This window comes from Ambystoma mexicanum, chromosome 1p (assembly GCF_040938575.1).
Source record: "Ambystoma mexicanum isolate Mex_15411 chromosome 1p, UKY_AmexF1_1, whole genome shotgun sequence".
Classification (NCBI taxonomy): Eukaryota; Metazoa; Chordata; class Amphibia; order Caudata; family Ambystomatidae; genus Ambystoma; species Ambystoma mexicanum.
In genome coordinates, this window is record NC_090921.1 from 592,767,463 (window position 1) to 592,788,891 (window position 21,429).

General features: G+C 49.7%; 1 protein-coding gene across 1 annotated transcript in view; it reads left to right on the top strand.

Moving 5' to 3' along the window:
- The window catches only part of ADAMTS10 (ADAM metallopeptidase with thrombospondin type 1 motif 10), a 932,646-nt gene that overhangs the window by 338,116 nt on the left and 573,101 nt on the right, over window positions 1-21,429 (top strand). Inside the window, exon 4 of the mRNA XM_069649542.1 lies at window positions 8,819-8,975. Within this exon, the coding sequence (XP_069505643.1) occupies window positions 8,819-8,975 (157 nt within the window). The remainder of the gene's footprint in view (window positions 1-8,818; window positions 8,976-21,429) is intronic.

Sequence of the window (21,429 nt, forward strand, 5' to 3'; positions counted from 1 at the left end):
TGTCTAATTTATTGTCCCTAGATCCTATTGAAGTTTAACGCCAACCCTTCCAGTTTGCAGACTGGAGCCGAGAAGCATTGTGGTGCAATATATTAGATACAATGTTGATATGATTGTTAACCAAACATACACATACCTATATGCTCTTCCTATGGATTTAGCAACTTAAACATAACTACAAGGCGCTACTGCGGTCCGTGTAAAATCTGTTGTGGCTCAGAACTGTAGGTGAACTTCGAGCGATGGTTACTAGGTGGCGTTGTGGAATGTGTGACTTGGCTCAAATGGACTTACCTACTTCCACATTTCAGGTGAAAGGTTTTTTTTTCAAACCTTTTTAAACCCACCATAACTTTCTTTGTGTTGTGAAAAGATGGCCAAATGCCCCAACCACAGGGATGTCAGGACTATACTGCACTGATGATCCCTAACAAGGGTGAAACCAGGTATGCCGTAGTCCTGGCCGTCTGGCAAATGCCTTTCTCGGGTTGATTAAGCTATGTATAAAGTAGCACTGCCCTCTTAGACAATGACCATTTCCTGGAGAAAAAAGGTTTGCATTTGAGCTAATTTGCATACCCACAATTCCTTGAACTTCCAGCGATGGCTACTACCTGGTGTTGTGGAATGTGTGACTTGGCTCAAATGGACTTTAATATATACATTAGATACAATAGAATAGAGACTCGGAGGGAGACTAGTTTTCCTATTACGCTAGGGACCCTCACAATTGTGCAACGTATACCTTCATAACACTGTTTGCTGATATTATTATGAGAGAAAAATATCCTTTTCAAAATACCCAGTTACCTCAAGAGTGTATCCCCATCCGACCCTGACAATAAAGGTCTTGATCTCTACATGTCTGACTAATGTGTGTTTTCTTGATTTTGCACAACAAAGTTAAGTGGGTTTGTCAAATTGGAACTATATAGGGGTTGCAAAACTGGGAGCATACTGGGTGTGTCAAATTGGAAATATCCTGGGATGTCAAACTGGGACTGTACACCTCGATTAAATCTGGAAATGCCAAACGGGGCGCACAGTGATATTCATCATTCAGAGGCATAACACGATTGTGCAGACAGGACATACACTGTGCGCTAAATTGACATATACTGGGTTGTCAAACTAGAAACGTGATGGAATTGTGCAAAATGGTAATATAATGGGATTGTAAAAACTAGAGGCATTGCTAGGGGGGCGGATGGGGCTACAGCCCCGGATCTTTTGATGTTATTCCCAGATAGAAGCTCACAGGCTACAACCAAAAGGCTAGCTGGCCCTGAGTCCCAACAGTCCTGACAATAGCGTAGCCCCAGAACATTTCCAAACCTAGCAAAATCCCTGGTGGAAACAGGGAGCCACATTTTAAATTTGAAATACAGTGGTGCGGGAAAAGGAAGCAGTTTCCCACTCTGCCCTATTTTCCTATAGTGATAAGGCGGGGGAGGGTCACGGGCAGGGACGTCATTTCACCAAAATGCCATGGGTAGCGGAATTGACATCACATGACCCTTGACCTCTGATGACATCACAGGAAGCAATGTCATTTGACCCTACCCCGAAGTGACATCACGGCAAGTGATGGAACACGACCGTTTACCCCCAGACAAAACAGGAAGTGGCATCACATAGCATTGTTTCGAAGAACACTATGAAAAATATGGTTACAATATCACTAACATGATAAACATTTCATACAAGAATGAATCACCATATGTATCGGCAGAAAAGAAACATGCTATAACTGCAACTTGTACTCCAAATGCTCTTTGGAGGATTTTGTCTGCATTGTGAATCTGAGGTGATTAAGACCAGACTAAATCAGTGACTCACCCCTGAAGTGTGCCTGAAATGAACCTTTAATGAGTCTAGCAATTATTGTATAGAATTCCAGAAAGACAAATTATTTTTTATTCCTATTCTTTCTTATTTAGGGTCACTGCTCAAAGTGTTACACTTGTCGAACCCCCTGTTTTTTTAAGAAGCCTGAAAAAGAAAGCCAGCCACTCTAGAAACAAAGAGCCACATATCATTGGCCACACAGCCCAGGAGCTTGAATTTGTAAAAAAAATAAAAATCAATAATAAAGATTTAAAAACATTTTCTTTAGGGGTAGCAAGCAAGGCAGACCACAGGGGTAGCAAGGCAGACCACAGGGGTAGCAAGGCAGACCGCAGAGGTCGCAAGGGAGACCCCTGGTCACAGGTGGATTTCAGAGCTACGCCATGCTCGACACCTTCTTGTCAGTGCACTTTGTTTTGCGCATGCATGACATTTTCATGCAGGTCAGGTGCAAAATGAATGGATTCTGATGGAATCTGCCTCGATTTAGCACCTGCGGATTCCATAAGGATTCACTAATGGCTACCTGCAAAGAGCTATTGGCAGGCAGTATATGTTTATTAAAAGAACAAAGAGGGAGGAGTGGAGGCGAGGTTGCCTAGCATTACTCTTCACATTGGCACTCCGCTTTGTGACTCTTTAAATTCCCTACAGGCAACCACGTAAATGCACGTTGCTGCACGTTAATGCAAACGTTGGTGGTGCCCTGAACGCAGTTTGCATGGAGTATAAAATGATCCCCAGGGAATATATTGAGATTGCCAAACTGCAAGTACACTGGCTGTCAAACAAGGGGCCAAGACTGGGATTTTACAGGAATAATGCTCTCCTAACTTGGATTATACCTGTGTTGCCTAACTGGAAATATTTAGACTGGGGCTACAATAAGACAATCCTGTAGGGTTATTTGGGGCTCAATCAGCAGAAGGGCACCTGCGGATGGCATTTTGTCTATGAAGGGATCAATTCTAGCCCCGTTCTAAATGGGGTGACTGACCTAGGGGGGTTTACATAGTCCTAGTGACACCCCACTAAAATATACTGTGTTAGGTTAAATGGGAGTACACTGGGTTTGCCAAATGGATATAGATTGGGATTATCAAAATGGGATATTGCAAATTGGCATTGGATTGCAAAACTGGAAACTGGACACTTATTCACATTGTGCGAACTATGACTTGACGTGGATTAAACTGGGGCCATGCAAATGGAGTGCACCAGGGTTATCCCAGGTTTCGTTTTTCTGGGATTACTGATATGTATGGCATGAGTTTCTCATTATAGAGCCTGGGCAATGACTAGATGTATGCCGGTCTTAGTGCTGGTGTAACGAAAGGATGTGCGCGTGTATCAGTGCGCGTGGAATGGCCATGCATGGGCAAGTGTTCAAGGGCTTCCTCGAGTGCAAACCACATTAAACGGGGCTAAAACCGGCCACATTTGGGGATTGCCCTGGGGCTTTAGTTGGCCCAGTCTGTGCTGCCTCACTGCTGGCAAGACGCCCGGAACTGCGTGGCCTCTGGGGCCTGCACAATGACTCCTTCTGTGCTACTCTGAGAGCTACCTTCTGTGCTACTCTGAGAGCTACCTTCTGTGTTACTCTGAGAGCTAGCACTAACACCACTGCATATGTCATAATTGTGCTTGTGCATATTCAGTCATTGGCGCTGCAGGAGGTGCATATCCAGTAATTGCTTCAGCACTAGGACCAGGGCAACATAGGTTATTTGCCCCCCTGCGCCCCGATATAAAAAGTCAAGTAGGTGATTTCCAGTATGGTTATAAGTGCACCTGTTCACAGCAATAATTTGTTTTAGGTAGCACTTTGTGTCGGTTTCCTCGTGTGTCTGTGCTCTTTATTTGCAGATGTTCTCATGATCCAATTCAATGGTACTCAATTTAACAAACTCAGAAGGGTGAAGGTCTGAGTCAGCCGTTTCATGCTATTCAAATTTGCGTAGTGTAGGCTGGCCCTATGTGGGATGCGAGCACTTAACTCGTGAGTTAACCACCTGGTTAGTGTAGATAAAGACTACAGCCCAGTATGGGTATTGAGGGTATGACCCTCCAATGGCAAGCCTCGTTCATTACAACACAAGTCAGAATTTGAGATTTCAGATCTCCTTTGCACATATAAAAATAAAAGTGGAGTACCCAGTGGCTCTGCTTTGTCACCTTGGCTCTTCAATGCCTGTAAACCATCTTGTATCCCTAATTAAATTCCTATTTAATTATCAACTCGTGAGATGTCACCCAGATCACCTTCTATCTGAGGATTAATCAGGATGCCAACCCCTCACTGCTAAGCACCTCCAGAGAGTTGTGAACTGGATGATTGATAATATTCTTAACTTCAATGCTGAAAAAGACAGTCGGTCTCTCTTTTGGTACACCTATACCTTCAACAATGCTTTCTCCATTGACGATCACTTGAGCCTAGGGTTGAATTCAACATACTCTGCATCACTAATGACAATCTCCACTGTAATGCTTCTAAATACCTCCCTCCAGCCTACACGCCAATTCATGGTATAGCAAGGAAGGAATCTCAGAGTGTAACCTTGAACCTGCCATATACAAACATTTTTGCCAAGGAGTTACATTCTTTGCTGTCATGGTATCCATCAGCAGCAACACTTTATATAGCAATTGGTGATGGATTCCTCCTGCTTCCAAGCATTGTAATAATTGGTATTCAATGTATTGAGTCTACCCTGCCATGGGATTGGACTTTGCGAAGAGCAACCCAGACCCATGTCTGAGTAGGGAATTTGTTCCTGACTGATGATGCCAGCCAACCGATTGAGGCCTGCCGGGATCGTAACGTCAAATTAGGGGTGTACTGAATAGTAGACTTAGGTATTCAGCCAAATAGCCGTAGCCGAATACGCAGCTGAATAGTTGCCTTTTTAATTAATAAAGTTATGTAAACAAGAAAAGCACTTTGTAAATTAAAAACACACTTTAAAATATGTATATCTGTTCTTTATTACATTTGTCTTTCTTGTCTATGGGAGCTGTTTGTGTAAACAATTACCAAAAAATGAACTGTTCAATAATAGCAGTGTTTGCATTTGTGTGCATTCCTAGGTGTCACTTGTTGGGCAGGGCCCGAGTAACTAAGGCTACTCCATAAATATAGTATGCATGCATGCAATCACTGTGAGCGGAGACTGGGATGCGTCTACTCGTACTTTCAAATTCTCCTTTTGGCCCTACCCCTCTTTAGCCTTCTGGCTCCAGTAAGGCTCTGAAACACAAAAGGAGTGATTACATCAGTTAGCGCCCTGCTGAATTACTACTGAATGCAAACCTTTGGGATGCTAAAGCCATGCGTGTGGATGAGGCATTTGAAAAATGTATTTTCATTAATAGATACTTTTTTTTTTTTTTCTTTTTTGGGTTGATTATGTTTGTGGTGTTTTTGGACATAGTAAAAGATACTAGAAAAGATATATAGGGAATGCTAAATCCTCCGGGCTTCTTGGCTGCTGACCCTACAGAGAAGTGACAGTGCTAAGTTTCAGATATGTAATTGGCTTGTGCATGTTTCACTTAAACATCTATAGGGTGAAATGTTTTTAATTTGTAAACTTGTATCTCCTCATCCTTATTACACGAATATCACTTTTATATCTCTGTAATGTTGGGAGGAATATTTCTGTTGCCACAGACTGGGGTATTTTGGTTAAATAAATGTATGTCCATGTTCTTTAGTAACATCTGTCACTTTTACTTAATTCAAAGATACTCCTTTTGGCAACATGAGTAAGTTGGAGGGCGGGAATTGTAACTTAAATATTACAAGCACATCACTGCCGCAGGAACACTTCTCACTGAGCCATCTTACTTGCTTTATATTGTTGGCCTGCAGGTTGAATACAGTCCTCTGTTATGTACCTCCTGAGTTATTTTATGCAGGGGTTCAAACTTATTGGGATGTCTGCAACAGCTATATTAATGCACTTAATTATATTATTTGGATTGGGAATTTGGTGGGTTGGAACCTATAACTTTCAGATTTCTCACACAAACCATCAACACATCAATACGAGCCTAAGGAAAATATATTTTTTCAATTGTGACTTCATAAACTATTGTACCAGCTCAATGGTTTTAATCTGCAAAGTACAGGGAGACGAGAAATACATTCAAAATATTGAAAGTTTTGCTCCTGCTCACCCATTCACAGCAAACCACCAGATGAAAGTCCAGCGCATGAAGGGCAGGGAGTTTGTTTGCACTCTCACCTCTGCTCTGCCTGTACTCAGTCAAAAGGGCACCAGCAGCATTTGGTTACTGGTCCTTTCAAGGGACAAACATGACATGCTTGAATGATTCCAGGCATGAAGTCAAAGCAGTACTGAATGTATTTTGAAGGGAAACTAGTCCAGTGATAATTATTTAAGTATTCGGCCGAAGCCAAATATCTCATTTTCAGCCGAAATTCGTTGAATACTTATTTGAAGCTGAATTTTGGTAAACCCCTACTTCAAATTATATGCAGACTTTCTGATTAAGCTGTTATGTTCTAGTAGCACCCTGCATGAGTGCACTACCCAATCACAGCAGAGGTGTGCAGATCCAAGCCCAAAATCCCCATCCTCTCGCCCGGCAGCCTTTCATGGCGCGTTCTTCTTTTGCCTTCTTACTGCTGCCTCCATTCATCTGTCCTTGATTGTTACACTAAGCACCCCCTTTTCTTCTCCTCCTCCACTTCTCCTACCTGCTTATTCCATGAGAGCACTTGGAAGTAGTTCTGTTTTAATATGGCCAACACAAAACAACAACATATACAAATAAATGTGTCATAAAGAAGGTCCCAGAGGGAGTGCGGTCAGAAGACCAGAACATCGCCCACAGCTATTTGCTTGCAGGCGCTCAGGAATGGGCTGAACCCGGAATCCTAGCCCATTCCTGCCATCCTGAAAGCCACCAGCAGGCAAAGGGTCAAGGAAGAGTCTTGACTGTGAGGCCCACTGCTGGTAATGGCAACAGAAGGTAAATCCTCTTGGGATAGGGTAGGCAGTGAAGGGCTAAGTGATCATCTTGGAGACCAGCCATGATGTGGGGGTGTAACTGAAACAGAAGATTATGGTCAAAGTGGATGCAATATAAACTAGCAACAATCTGATGAGTGTATGCACTGCTATAATTGCCATGAAATGAGAACCGACATATTGGAAACTGGCACTTAACTGCTGGGACGAGGGAGCCTTTTTCATATTTTCATAAGTAGGCCCACTATAAAGTGGAAATAATGTGCTAAATGTTTTTTTCTGGAAACCAGCAATGAAGTGCTAACAAGGCATAATGTGAACTGGCAACTATGTGTTAGCTTGGTTCAAAACGGGGACCACCTTGTCTATCCATTGAACTATTTGGTGCATTATAAAGGCATGGGGCCTCATTACAACCCTGCCGGTCCCGTAACAACGGTGCCGGTAGGCTTACCGGCACCGTTGTTACCAGACTGGCAGAGTACAAGTTTGCAGACAGGATGGCCTCCCGCCCGCCAGGTCTAACGCTCGCAGACTTTAACGGGAGCACCGGCACCATTATAAATGGTGCCGGTGTTACCGTCCCCCCCATTACCATTGAGTCCTATGGGACTCGAATGGGAATGGGGAGTTACTTTTTCCAGCGCCTGGCTTCAGGGACCGCCAGGCTCTAATGCCCCGGTGATTCCCCATTGCCAGGCGCCGGAAAAAAACACAACTCTGGCGGGGTCGTAATGAGGCCCATGGTCTCTTAAATCTGCTTCATTTATTTTTTCACTGTTTACCCCATTTCCCCCTTTCCTATTTTAACTGTTTTAGTATTTTAATTTCGATGCATGTGTGCATCTTTGATTAACTAAAACCTTTTTGTAATTTTTTTCTGAGATTTTTTAATGTACCTGAGTGAAGGCATTTTCTGCGCAATGCATTTCCATTGCGTTTTCTTTAATTGAAATTTATTTTAGTCAAATAAATGCCATGAGATTGCAGGGTACCGGGAACACAAGCCAATGGTCTGAAACGCTCTGGTGCTTTGGTTGAAGCTCACTGGTAGATTCTTTGCTGATGGGGCGCACGTGAGATATAATGTGTGCTAAGTAATGTGCTTCCATCTGATCAATAGTGCGCCTTCTAACTTAACACCTGGGCTAAGCAGGAGATCTCCTTATTCCCAACGCACTATTGACAAATTTGAACTCATTTTGGACTTTTTCTGGTCAGTAATTTATATTTGAAGATGCGAAATAGACTATCGTTCACGTTTATTGTTACATTATTTTGAATTCTGGAACTAGCACACTTGATTAATATATATATCCAATTGTACATTGACCACCTAGTTTCATTATCTTCAGATGCTAATTATTATGGCCGGCGGGTCTTAGGATCCAGTCTAAAGAAACATACTAATGGAGATGGAACAGCCCACTGGTTAGCCCCATCACACTCGCCCCCAGAAATTCCTTAATCCTCATATTTTACACTGAATACCTTGTACACAAGCATATTTCGAAAACATGTCTTGAAATAGAATTTGCGAGGTCATAGATTGTCTTCATCCCCCTTCAATGAACATTGGGACATAATTCGCAAATCAATGTGGCACTTCTGTGGAAAAGCGTGTTTGCGCATGGTTCGGATACCCTAGATCACTATGACGAGGTACTGCCGAAATATACAAGATTTGAAATGTCACACCAATGGGAAGGTAACAAAATGGTAGCACCTCCTCCAATGCTGTCTTAATAGGACCCGGTTGTGAGTGTCAGCAGCCACTAACATAGTGACAGAGGACGCAAGGTGGTACCCCACTAGTCAAGCAGCATGAGACGTGCACCATTTACCAAATCTCCTAGTGGATTTCTCCCATCTTGCAGTCCTAGAGTGAGAATCAGGCTGTATTCTTATAAAAGTAACAATGAAAAAACTATTATAACACAGTATCCTTTTCTTGTGCTTCCACCTTACAGCATGGGATCATCATTACCGACGGGGAAGAGTACTTCATCGAGCCACTGAGTCCTACTGCCAATAACACCCACCTGAGTGAGGAGGGCAGTCCGCACATCGTATACAAGCGCTCATCCTTGCAGCAGCAGCAGTGGGATCAGGCCTGCGGCCTGATAGGTAAGAGAAGACCGTGGTCTCATCTGCCTCCTTTGTAATTCTTCAATTCTTCAAATCACACTGCCTGCTGCGCTTTGGTCTATACCTCACGGCATCATCGCTTAATGACGGAGCGGTGAATCAAATAGACCGTCACCGCAGCTAATCTCGATTCAAAGCACACCACTTCCCACGTTACCAATTCAGTAAAGATGCTGGTGATCTATCGCAATGCTGCTAGCAAATGTGACCTTGTGATATATAATGCTCAAAGGAACTCAAGGGCATCCGTGATTATGCATACGTCCACCCGATATCCAGCTCCATAAAACCTAATGGCTCTGTGGTCTAGGTGGAAGTTCTGACCTTTAATGCTGGCTGCCCAAATGCCTATGCAAGCTCATCACTGAACAGGGTTTGTGTGACTATCTGGTCAAACCTACTGATGTGGATGAGTTCTTATCAAGTGATTCAATAGAGGGCCACCCCCAAACCATGATCCCAGATCTGTCATGTGTCCACATGCCAAGCAGAAGACGGTCACCCAGGCCTCTTTTTGCCCTTGATTTCCAGGACTTGCAGTTTTCATACATTTAACAAGGGTGAAGGAAATAATTGCAAGTCCCCTAATTCCCCCCCCCCCCCCAAAACAGAACTGGATGGCCTTCTCACTCATGGCAAAGCGAAACTTGAGACCTCTGTATTTTATTCATTGAAGGTCATGGTACTCCTTAACCTGGATTTATTTCGATATACTGTTAAAAAAAAAAATCGATAGGCAAAGTCCCAATATAATGTTCTCTAGTCATCCAAGTGGAGTGGAAGGATTGAAATATTCTCCAATTCATTGTAAGAAATATCTTATTAAAAAGAAAGGGCATCTGGACCTTTTGGCCAGGAGTGTTGTTGGCTAAATCCCTTTGCTTTATAAAACACGTCCATAACTATGTGTACATTGGAAGATTTCGTATCAGTAAGTGGAATGGCTAATGATGGGGAAGGGAATGTCCGGATAGCTATAGGTTTGCCAAATTTGACTTGGCTGTTTACACTGCTCCGATTGTAAAGCACGAGAAAGGCCTACTCGAAAGTTCATGGATTGCTGAATGACATAAAATTAATATGTTTAATGCAATTCAAAGTTACTTCCAAAGGTTTAGGGCCTCATTACACGGACGGCGGTAAGGGTTAACGGTCACCGTTAATGGTACCGGTGACCGTTAACCCTTACCGCCTTACTACGAGGTCCCTTTGCGGGTTGGAGACTTTAATGCCTGCTTTTTGCAGGCGTTAAAAACCAACCCGCAAAGGGACCAGGGAGCTAATTACGGTACCACAATTTGGGGTGCCGTAATTAGCACCTTCCCTATTCCCATTATGCCCTATGGGGCAAAAATGGGAATGGGGAAGGGCAATGGGGGAAGGGGGAATTACCGCCCCACCACCCTTGGAATAGGGCGGTCATTCCCCTTTCCTCCAAGGCGGTGCCGGTATTTTACTTTTGTCCAGCAGATAATTCCTTTGTTTTCCAGCCAATGTATGACATTATCGTCATCCCCCGTACACCACTCCATTGAAATTTAGGAGAGTAAAAACAAAAAAATGCGAGAAAATATTATTCCTACTCTCCAAGAGTATAAGCCTGAGTCAGCCTTCATGTGATCTTAATTGAATTATAATTTTAAAATGGAGGGAAAGAGGCTATTTCCCGCGGTAGATGGCTCCAAATCGATCATCCCCTGATCTCTAAGGAGTGGCTGTGGTAGTGGGAAATCTGGGAACATTCAGGGAAAACTTGCAAGAAGGTCTGCATGGTCTCCGTCATCAAACATATGAGGTATAATGTGGGCCAATGCAGAGATGCGTGTAAGGCAGGTACTTGCACTCTAATAATAGCCCTTCCAAGCAAGCCTGTCTGATCGATTCAAATATGGGTGAGCAGAAGACTAGGCAGGCTATTGCATTTTCAGCAACTTTTTCTTGCGGGTCATTTGAAGTTCTCCTTTTCCATTGGTATGTCCTTGTAGCACTGTGGGCAGTCTGGGTGTGACATGCTGTACATTTCTGGTTGTGTTTAGGACCATAGTCCAGCATTTCATTGTAGATCTGGCAGAGCATTGATGGCCTGAATTAGTGTACCTTTAAGACCACTTTAAGTTTTTTTAGGAGCCATTAATCATAACATTGACTGAAAAGCCTGCATAGTGAAGCAATAACTCAGTGATTAATCATTTGCCAATTTTGATATCATATGGGTTGACATAATTTTGCATAAAGAGCTTGAAATAGCTATGCCATTGTGCTCTGTCCCTTACCAGTACGGGAAAACGTATCAATGAAGAGGATTGCGAGGAGTGTCATGTCGGTATGGTCTGTGGTTAGCTATGCACATTGAGCTGTAGTAGCAGAGTTATACAGTGAGTTAACCAGCACTACTAAACCTAAAAGTAAACCATTCCTATTGTAAAGTGGAGAGCTAATTCCTGCAAGACTTTAAAAGTATTAAAGCAACACTCCACGATCAATAGCCCTGAAGGCGACCAAAATGTTTAATGTGATACAGCATCCATAGATATCCAGGCAAGCATCACCTGCTAAACGTACCAGAATGGCCCTGCTCCTGTGACAAGCGTCAGAGCCAGACAGGGTGACATTGCACTTGTCTGTGGCCTCAAGATGATGGCCTACATCAAGTAAACACTAGTGCACTGTAGTCGGTCAATGGATAAAGATTCATTTCCATCCCTTTTTTGGTAGCCATTTTAATAAAGATATTTTACAGTTTTTGGCAAAAACACCTCCCAGACTTATATATTCCTCAAAGTGGGCACCATCATAGGCACTTATAGAAAATGTCTGCCTGTGCACCCCTTGTCCAGTATAGAAGGGGTGCATGGGCTCTTTAAGGTGATGCCTTAACTATTTTCATTTCTTAGGATGGTCTTTACCATGAAGTCCACCTCCCTGTTTTCGTGCTGCAAAGCCTTGAAGGGCGTCCATTCTGCATTCAGTTTCAATGTGTGCCATCCATGTCTTTGTCTGTGCTGCCTGTCTTGGAATCTTTAGTTCCCTTTATTGCAATTATTTGACATTGGCAAGATGTGACACTATCAGAGGTCAAGCTTAGCCCTAGCATGTAATTGTAGTGATCTATATTGGCCCTCAGATCCCACAAAAACTAAGAAGGTAATTCATAGAATTTCGCAGAAAAGTGTCGCAAGCGGCTGGCGCAGAGTGTCCGCGTGCGATTGACTGCGCCAGGCACGTGCGCTAAAACCGATTTCCGCGCACAGCGTATTCATGGATTTCAGGCTTCCAAACCAGCCGTGGTGCAGAGAATCGCAGCGACCCTGCAGCAGCGCCAGTAACGCCCCCAAGAACACCCTTGCGCAAGGAAAAGCCATCAAAATCGCTAAATCATCGCAAAGGGCTGCGCGAACCCTGGACCAGTTCACCGGGCTGCCAAACAGCAAACGACAAGCGGGGAACGTGTATTTCAGGGGTGCGCGGGAAGTTTCATACGCGATTGCAGCAGGGTATGTGTATTTCAGGGGTGCGCGGCAAGTTCCACACGCGATTTCAGCAAGGTATGTGTATTTCAGGGGTGCGCGGCAAGTTCCACACGCGATTTCAGCAAGGTATGTGTATTTCAGGGGTGCGCGGCAAGTTCCACACGCGATTTCAGCAAGGTATGTGTATTTCAGGGGTGCGCGGGAAGTTCCACACACGATAGTCCCAGTGCGAGCAGGGTACGTGTATTTCAGGGGTGCGCGGGAAGTTGCACACGCGATTGTCCCAGTGCGAGCAGGGTACGTGTATTTCAGGGGTGCGCGGGAAGTTACACACGCGATTGGGCCAGTGCGAGCAGGGTACATGTATTTCAGGGGTGCGCGGGAAGTTGCACACACGATACCAGCAGGGAATGTGTATTTCAGGGGTGCACGGCAAGTTCCACACGCGATTTCAGCAAGGTATGTGTATTTCAGGGGTGCGCGGGAAGTTCCACACGCGATAGTCCCAGTGCGAGCAGGGTACGTGTATTTCAGGGGTGCGCGGGAAGTTGCACACGCGATTGTCCCAGTGCGAGCAGGGTACGTGTATTTCAGGGGTGCGCGGGAAGTTACACACGCGATAGTCCCAGTGCGAGCAGGGTACGTGTATTTCAGGGGTGCGCGGGAAGTTGCACACGCGATTGTCCCAGTGCGAGCAGGGTACGTGTATTTCAGGGGTGCGCGGGAAGTTGCACACGCGATTGTCCCAGTGCGAGCAGGGTACGTGTATTTCAGGGGTGCGCGGGAAGTTACACACGCGATTGGGCCAGTGCGAGCAGGGTACATGTATTTCAGGGGTGCGCGGGAAGTTGCACACGCGATACCAGCAGGGAATGTGTATTTCAGGGGTTCTGGGGAGTACTACACGTGAATTGGCCGTGTGGGTCCTCCCAGGTGTACGCTCCACAACCTCCACGGCCCCTGCAGGCAGCCCACACCACGGGGGACTACCCTACACCCCTGCCCATGTCCCGCAGGCAGCCCATTCACCATGGGAATGCCCCCCAGCCAACCCACATGTCACCTTGCACTACTGATCAACTATGCATGTCTACCACCACCCCCACCCCCCAGCAGTGCAGGGGCAGCCTCCACCAGGCCCCCACTCATGTCCCCCACCACCCCCACCCCCCTGCCACCATGGGCAGCCTCCACCAGGCCCCCACTCATGTCCCCCTGCACCCCCACCCCCCAGCATCCAGGGTCACCCTACACCAGGCCCCCACTCATGTCTCCCACCACCCCCACCCCCCTGCCACCATGGGCATCCTCCACCAGGCCCCCAATCATGTCTCCCACCACCCCCACCCCCCTGCCACCATGGGCATCCTCCACCAGGCCCCCAATCATGTCTCCCACCACCCCCACCCCCCAGCATCCAGGGTCACCCTCCACCAGGCCCCCACTCATGTCTCCCACCACCCCCACCCCCCAGCATCCAGGGTCACCCTCCACCAGGCCCCCACTCATGTCTCCCACCACCCCCACCCCCCTGCCACCATGGGCAGCCTCCACCAGGCCCCCACTCATGTCTCCCACCACCCCCACCCCCCTGCCACCATGGGCAGCCTCCACCAGGCCCCCACTCATGTCCCCCTGCACCCCCACCCCCCAGCATCCAGGGTCACCCTCCACCAGGCCCCCACTCATGTCTCCCACCACCCCCACCCCCCTGCCACCATGGGCATCCTCCACCAGGCCCCCACTCATGTCTCCCACCACCCCCACCCCCCTGCCACCATGGGCATCCTGCACCAGGCCCCCACTCATGTCTCCCACCACCCCCACCCCCCAGCATCCAGGGGCAGCCTCCACCAGGCCCCCACTCATGTCTCCCACCACCCCCACCCCCCAGCATCCAGGGTCACCCTCAACCAGGCCCCCACTCATGTCTCCCACCACCCCCACCCCCCAGCATCCAGGGTCACCCTCCACCAGGCCCCCACTCATGTCCCCCTGCACCCCCACCCCCCAGCATCCAGGGTAACCCTACACCAGGCCCCCACTCATGTCTCCCACCACCCCCACCCCCCGGCAATGCAGGGCCAGCCTCCACCAGGCCCCCACTCATGTCCCCCTGCACCCCCACCCCCCAGCAGTGCAGGGGCAGCCTCCACCAGGCCCCCACTCATGTCCCCCTGCACCCCCACCCCCCAGCATCCAGGGTCACCCTCCACCAGGCCCCCACTCATGTCTCCCACCACCCCCACCCCCCAGCATCCAGGGTCACCCTCCACCAGGCCCCCACTCATGTCTCCCACCACCCCCACCCCCCAGCATCCAGGGTCACCCTCCACCAGGCCCCCACTCATGTCCCCCTGCACCCCCACCCCCCAGCATCCAGGGTCACCCTCCACCAGGCCCCCACTCATGTCTCCCACCACCCCCACCCCCCTGCCACCATGGGCAGCCTCCACCAGGCCCCCACTCATGTCTCCCACCACCCCACCCCCCTGGCACCATGGGCAGCCTCCACCAGGCCCCCACTCATGTCCCCCTGCACCCCCACCCCCCAGCATCCAGGGTCACCCTCCCCCAGGCCCCCACTCATGTCTCCCACCACCCCCACCCCCCAGCAGTGCAGGGGCAGCCTCCACCAGGCCCCCACCCATGTCTCCCACCACCCCCACCCCCCTGCCACCATGGGCAGCCTCCACCAGGCCCCCATTCATGTCCCCCTGCACCCCCACCCCCCAGCAGTGCAGGGGCATCCTCCACCAGGCCCCCACTCATGTCTCCCACCACCCCACCCCCCTGCCACCATGGGCAGCCCCCACCAGGTCCTCACAATCCCCAATCATGTGCGTAATGGTCAGCCTCCACAGCCAAAAAGCCCTACCAAGTAACCCATTCACCCACATGGAAATGGAAATCACATGTTACACCCCCAATGGTCATGAAGCTAATGAACCCATGTCCGTCTCACACAATTGTTGCAATTGAATGGGAAAACACACAACATGACATGCATGAAACCAATGAGATGATACCACACAGTGAAGTATGCAAACAAAATTGTATTGAAAAAAATAAAGAATGCTAAAGAAAGAAAACAAACTACAATGTGAATGAGAAAAAATAAGCTGCATGTCCGTATAAAAAAAAAAACTGGAAATCCAAATAGAAATTTTTTTTGTCCAAAGTCAAATGTAAAAAAATCTCCATGCAATAAAGAACTATGTACAAAAATAACAAGGGTCCATGAGCCCAACTGAACAAAGGAAACCTACTAAAAAACCTACCTAAAAATAAACTATATACAAAAAGTGGAGCAGTGTCCGTCGACTCCAAATCATAATACGAAAGAAAGGAAACCTAAAACTAAAGAACTATATACAAAGGCGGCGGGCAAGTCCAGCGGCTCACTCCGTGGTGTCCCGGGCCAGGGCATCATCGAACTCCTGTTCGATGTCCCGGAGGCGGTCCAGTTCCATGGCCCCAAGGGTCCGCAGGGACGACGCTGTGTCCTCCTCCAACCCCCTGCGGATTGCCTCGAGGCACTCGGCCCGCCTCAGGGCCCTCCGCATGGAGTTCTCCGCCCTGACATTGTGAGCCGCGCCTCTTCCGCCTGCCGCCGCTCCGCACCTATGGCGTGGCCCAACCGCTGCCACACGGAAGACACTCTCTGTCCTGGGTCCCCCTGCCCTCCGGCCGATGCCTGCCCCTCCGATGTCGAAAGCCCCGAGCCTTCATGTCTCCCACCATGTTGCTGCTGCTGCTGCTCTGCCTCTGCCCGTGCACTGCCTCCTGCTGCCTGCACATCCTCCGCCGGCTGGGGTGCACTTGTTGATGTGGCCACCCCTGCTGGACCTCCGACTCCCGACTGTGGCAGGGATGCCTCCTCCACCAGCCTGGCCGCACCGTCAGAGGCAGCTCCACAGGGCACCCAGGTGACTGATGGGTGGGAAGATGGCACAGAGGACGACTGGCGCGTAGGGGGTCCAGTTGAGGGGGTCGGAGCAAGCCCCATCAGACAGCGGAATCCGGCCTGGGTGACCTGTCCCAGCAGGCTGACGTGGTCAACGAGCCATTCGAGATGACGTGCAGTCTCTCCATGAAAAGACTGCAGGTCACCTCGCATGGCCCGTTGACGCAACGCCACACCAGCCAGGACAGGCTCAACCCGGACCTGGATGGCCACGTCCGCAGGCAGAGGAAGGCCAGTTGACGTCAGTTCATCCCCTGCCTGAAAATGGGTCTGGACGTAGGCATCCCTGCTGGTGCAAGATGATGCAGGGACAGGATCGGGGACAGGATTGCACACAGGCACCTCCGCGGCCGCCTGTGCTGCCTCCTGTCCCTGGTCCTGCACTGCATCACTAGCACCAGTGGGATCCCCACCTCCAGACCCCGTCTCTGGTGCTTGCGCGGCCCCCTCCTCCACCAAACCCCCTACCAACCTGGATGACTCCGTGCCATCTTCCCCCGTTGGGCCCTGTGGGGTCCCAGCTGCCCCTTCTGCTGCCGAGGAGTCCAACTGCAACCTCCGCCTCTTGGACCTCCCCCCGGCAGCTGCGGCCTGGGACGCGGCACCGGACTCCTCACTCCCCGACGAGATGACGACACGGGAGGGGAGCCGGGCCTTGCGTCTCCGGCTGGCGGCCGGATCCCCGCCGCTGTGCTCCACATCACCTTCTCCGCCCTCTTCATCAGTTGACGCTGCAGACAGGGAGAAACAAAACACAGGCATCAGGGCACTGTACAATGGACACATACACGCATGACAGTTACACATGAGTGGCATTGGCAAACCTCAGACATGTCATCACAATCCCCAACACACATGTCATTGCAACTGGCACACATGAGCCATACCACAGCCATATCGCAACTGCCACCACCATCCCTACACATACAACAGCATCAGCAGCCAAAGGGGAGCCAGACATCACATGCAACACAGGAAGTGCACCACACATGTACACACACCACCACACTTGCATGCATGTCTACACCTCTGCCAAGTGTCGCACTGTTCAGACGGGCATCCATGTCACATCTGCCAATCAGGCTTCCACATACCGCTGTCACATGCATCCATGTTGCATCACTGTTGTACCCTTGTCAAATACACACACATGCACATGTACACAGTGCTCATACATGCAGCCGAAAACAACATACATGCCTGACATCACAGACATGTCTACTTACATACACATTCATCCAAACATGTGTGCACGCACAACTGCATTTGCCATGCAAGCCCACACACACAAGCACCATCCATGTCTCACACATTACAGCCCTCGCATGTGTCAGCCCCACGGCCCTGTACACCCCCACCCATACTCGACCCCATACAAACAGATGTGCAACCGGCACAATGGCGAATGATCACCACACGCACTGCTCACAATCAGGATGCATGTACACTCACCGCTCGACTCCAGACGGGTCTGCTTCTCTAGGACCTGGACGTGGAGCGCTGGGGATATGCGTTCCAGGACCCCCATCTGTTCTTCCGACAAGTGGCCCCGGCGCCCCTTGGCATCCGCTGCCTTCAAGAGGCGCCGGGCCTTGTTCAGGGTCCTGGACCTGAAGTCCTCCCAGCGCTTCCTGACATGTTGTAAGTCCCGGACTGCCACCCCCTCCGCATTGATGGCAGTCACGATGTCAGTCCAGATCCGAGTCCGTCCTTCCTTGTCGGCGCGGGAACTTCCGAAGAGGGCATCTTACTGCCCCAGGACTTGCTCCACCAGGACACCAACTTCGGTGGCACTGAAGCTGGTGCCCCTCTGCCTCTCTGGCCGGGGGTTGTCAGTGGTCACAGATGGTGTTTGCCCCGACATGACAACACCAGAGGCAGGAGTGGGTGGGCAACTGGGTCCTGGGGCTGGGCTGTGGAGCGATGGAATTCCAGTCGGGAGTCTTTGGTTCCAGCAGGGGTGGTCAGAGCAACAGCACCCCTGGCTGATGTGCAGGCAGCAAATGGCAGTGCACGTGGGCAGCAGGCAGTCAGGCAGCAGCAGATGGCAGGTGGGAGCGTGCTCGGGGCTCTGGGGGGCAGTAGTTCGGCCTTCTGGGCAGGAGCGTGGTCTTCCGTGTGCTTACGTGGCCAGCTTGGTACGGAGTGAATTGGCACGTGAAAATCCTGCACGTCAGCGTGAAAACCGAGGAAAGGCCCTTAGCGCGTAAGCGCGTCAGCACGCATACGCGATTCTATTGGACCAAAGGCCCTCAGCGCGTAAGCGCGTCTGTGACGTGAGCCGCACGGGTGTTTCCCACACAGCACGTGATGACAGAGCACACGTGGAAAGACTGCACGTCAGAGTGTCATCGCGTGTGATTGGTGTAAATGGGCGTACACGCAGAAGTGACAAAGCGTGTAATTGGTGGAAATGGCCTTACACGCATAAGTCACAAAGCGTGTAATTGGTGGAAATGGCCCTAGCTCGTAGACGCCGCGTAAGTGACGCTGGACGTGTGGGCCTGTATAAAAGGTACGCGTAGAACACCATATCCTTGTACATGCTTTTCGTGGAGAGCGAGTGGGTGAATTCTGTACTTCTTGTCGGTTCACACGCGATTTACTTCACGGCGTTTCAAGTTCGTATTCCCTGTTACCTCTGACAGATTTTTCTCCTTTTTCTCTTTTACTGGTTTACCTGGGCCTGTTCCTTCAAACAGTGTTCCCTTCTACTGTTGTCCTGTCTCCTCAGACAGCGTACATATCTTCTTTTGGCGGGGGTGTTGCCAACCAAACGCGCTCCTTTTTCACGCTCTTTTACCTGGCAGAAGGTGAGTCACGCACGTATCTAACATCTGTGCTTGCCCCGTGTGTAGCCTACCCCTTCAGAGGTCATTCTAGGCTGCGTGTGACACGCATACGTTCATTCTTGTGTTACTGGGTGCCACAGCGTAGTGCAGGTTTTTCTTTCTGCACACGTGGTCTAGGAGGGGTTGCGTGCACGTCATCTCCCTTTTTTGGGGCTCCTGTGCGTAGCGTGACCCGTCATCTTTCCCCAGGGGTTACAATCAGCCTTGCAAGAGCACTAGGGTACAATTACCATCTGGTACCCAACCCCTTTGACCCCCAATTGCCCAGGACAATATTTTACTGCCACTCCCATACGCACATTAACATCAGTGCCATGGCTGGGAGGCGAGGATTCCGTAAGGGTGGCAAAGGTGGAAGAGCCACAAGTGGTGGCCGTGGTGGATCCGGTAGGGGACGTGGTCGTTACTTGCAGGGTGAGCCTGTCCCCCCATGTGTGGAGGACCAGTCAAGGGCACCCATAATCCCCCCCCCTCCCGTTGAGGCTGATGTGGCTGACACCATCCATGCTCAGCCCTTGTTGGACCAGCCCATTGTGGCACCAGACCTGGCTGACTCCATGGCTGACTTCCAGGTCAGCAGGCCTATGAGACGTGCGCTGGTGCACGTTGATGTCACCATGCCACGTGCATCTGGGGCAGCAAGGTCATCTGCTGCACCAAGTTGGCAGGGCGGAGAGGCTGCAGGGGCAGCTGCGGCTCCATCCACCCCAGCCCTCACACACCCAGCACGGACAGTGTCGGTCCTAGTCCATGCTGCTGATATACCCCCTGACACCATCACACTAGAGCCAATGCCTGCACCAACTCCCATGCTGAGTGTGCAATCCCACACTCCTGATACAGAGTCCACCAGGGCTCCTGCCCCTAGTGTCCAGAGCGGCGCAGGACACTCAGGATCACCACCACCTTCCAAGCGGAAGAGGAAGAGTGCTCGTCCGGCACAGGCTGATGCCCCAGACACGGCTACACAGTCCGGCCCGTCCAGGAAGCCCAGCTTCACGGATGACGAACTGAATGCACTTGTCGAGTATGTGTCCGCACATAACAACGAGATGGTCATTGTTGCAGGATCCAAGACCACACCTGCACAACGCCAGGCACACTGGCAGACCGTTGCGGACATCGTAAGTGCCCTTGGAATCGTGAGGCGCACAGCCAATGATTGCTATAAGCGCTGGAATGATCTAAAGCGCAGGGCAAAGAGTAAGCTGGCCTCAAGTCATGCCGCAACTCTAGTGACTGGAGGTGGGTCTCCAGTAGTAGACATGGAACTCACTCCACATGAGTCAGTCGCTGGGACCTACGTCACGGAGGAACAGATCCAAGGCGTGGGAGATTTGGCTGATTACGAGGCATTGTCCGGTGAGTGCACATGCATGTGTGTGTCATCCATGTGCATGGTGTGTGTGAGGGCTTCTGTTTGTGTGCCAGGTGAGAGTGTGTGCGCCTGAATCGTATGGGTCAGCCATGTGCTTCATGCAATACATCCTGCGCAGCTGAATTTGCCCATAGCTGTTGTATCCCTTCTGCCAACAGTAGACATCTAGCCCAACTGCACGCCAGTTGCCCTTGAAGTGTCACCTTGCCACAACATTGTTGCAAAATTTTCCACTGTTCATTTAGTCAGATTTTTTACATTCCACCACTTTTACTAGGCATGTCGCAGTCCTCTAGTCACATGTCTGACATGGCTATGGTAAAGTGGAGTGACTTTGTTACCTGGATATCATTTGTTCAAACATGTCCCTGTGCAATTGGACCATTTCGGACTGGCAGCTCCAGGTGAAGAATCTGACCTGTTTGAATTAGAAAAGCTATTACATGCGGGAACTGGACAGAATGAATAGGTGCTGCCCTCCTCTCCATCTTCACTCAATAGCAATGGTACATGCCATCTGTGTGATGGCATGTGTGTTTCACCTGCCAATCACAGGCCAATGTGTGATGCCACTGCTAGGCAGCATGCAGAAAATGTGTTCATCTTCCATCTTGGTGTCATCAGTGTGTGCCATTTGCCTGCCCTTCATACGCAGTGAGGGTGCATGCATGGGAGGGTTTTAGTCATGTGGGACATGTGTCAAACAAGTACTGGTTCTCTTGCTTCTCAGCCCTCATTGTGTGCCATGGTGCTAATGCCTGTTTCC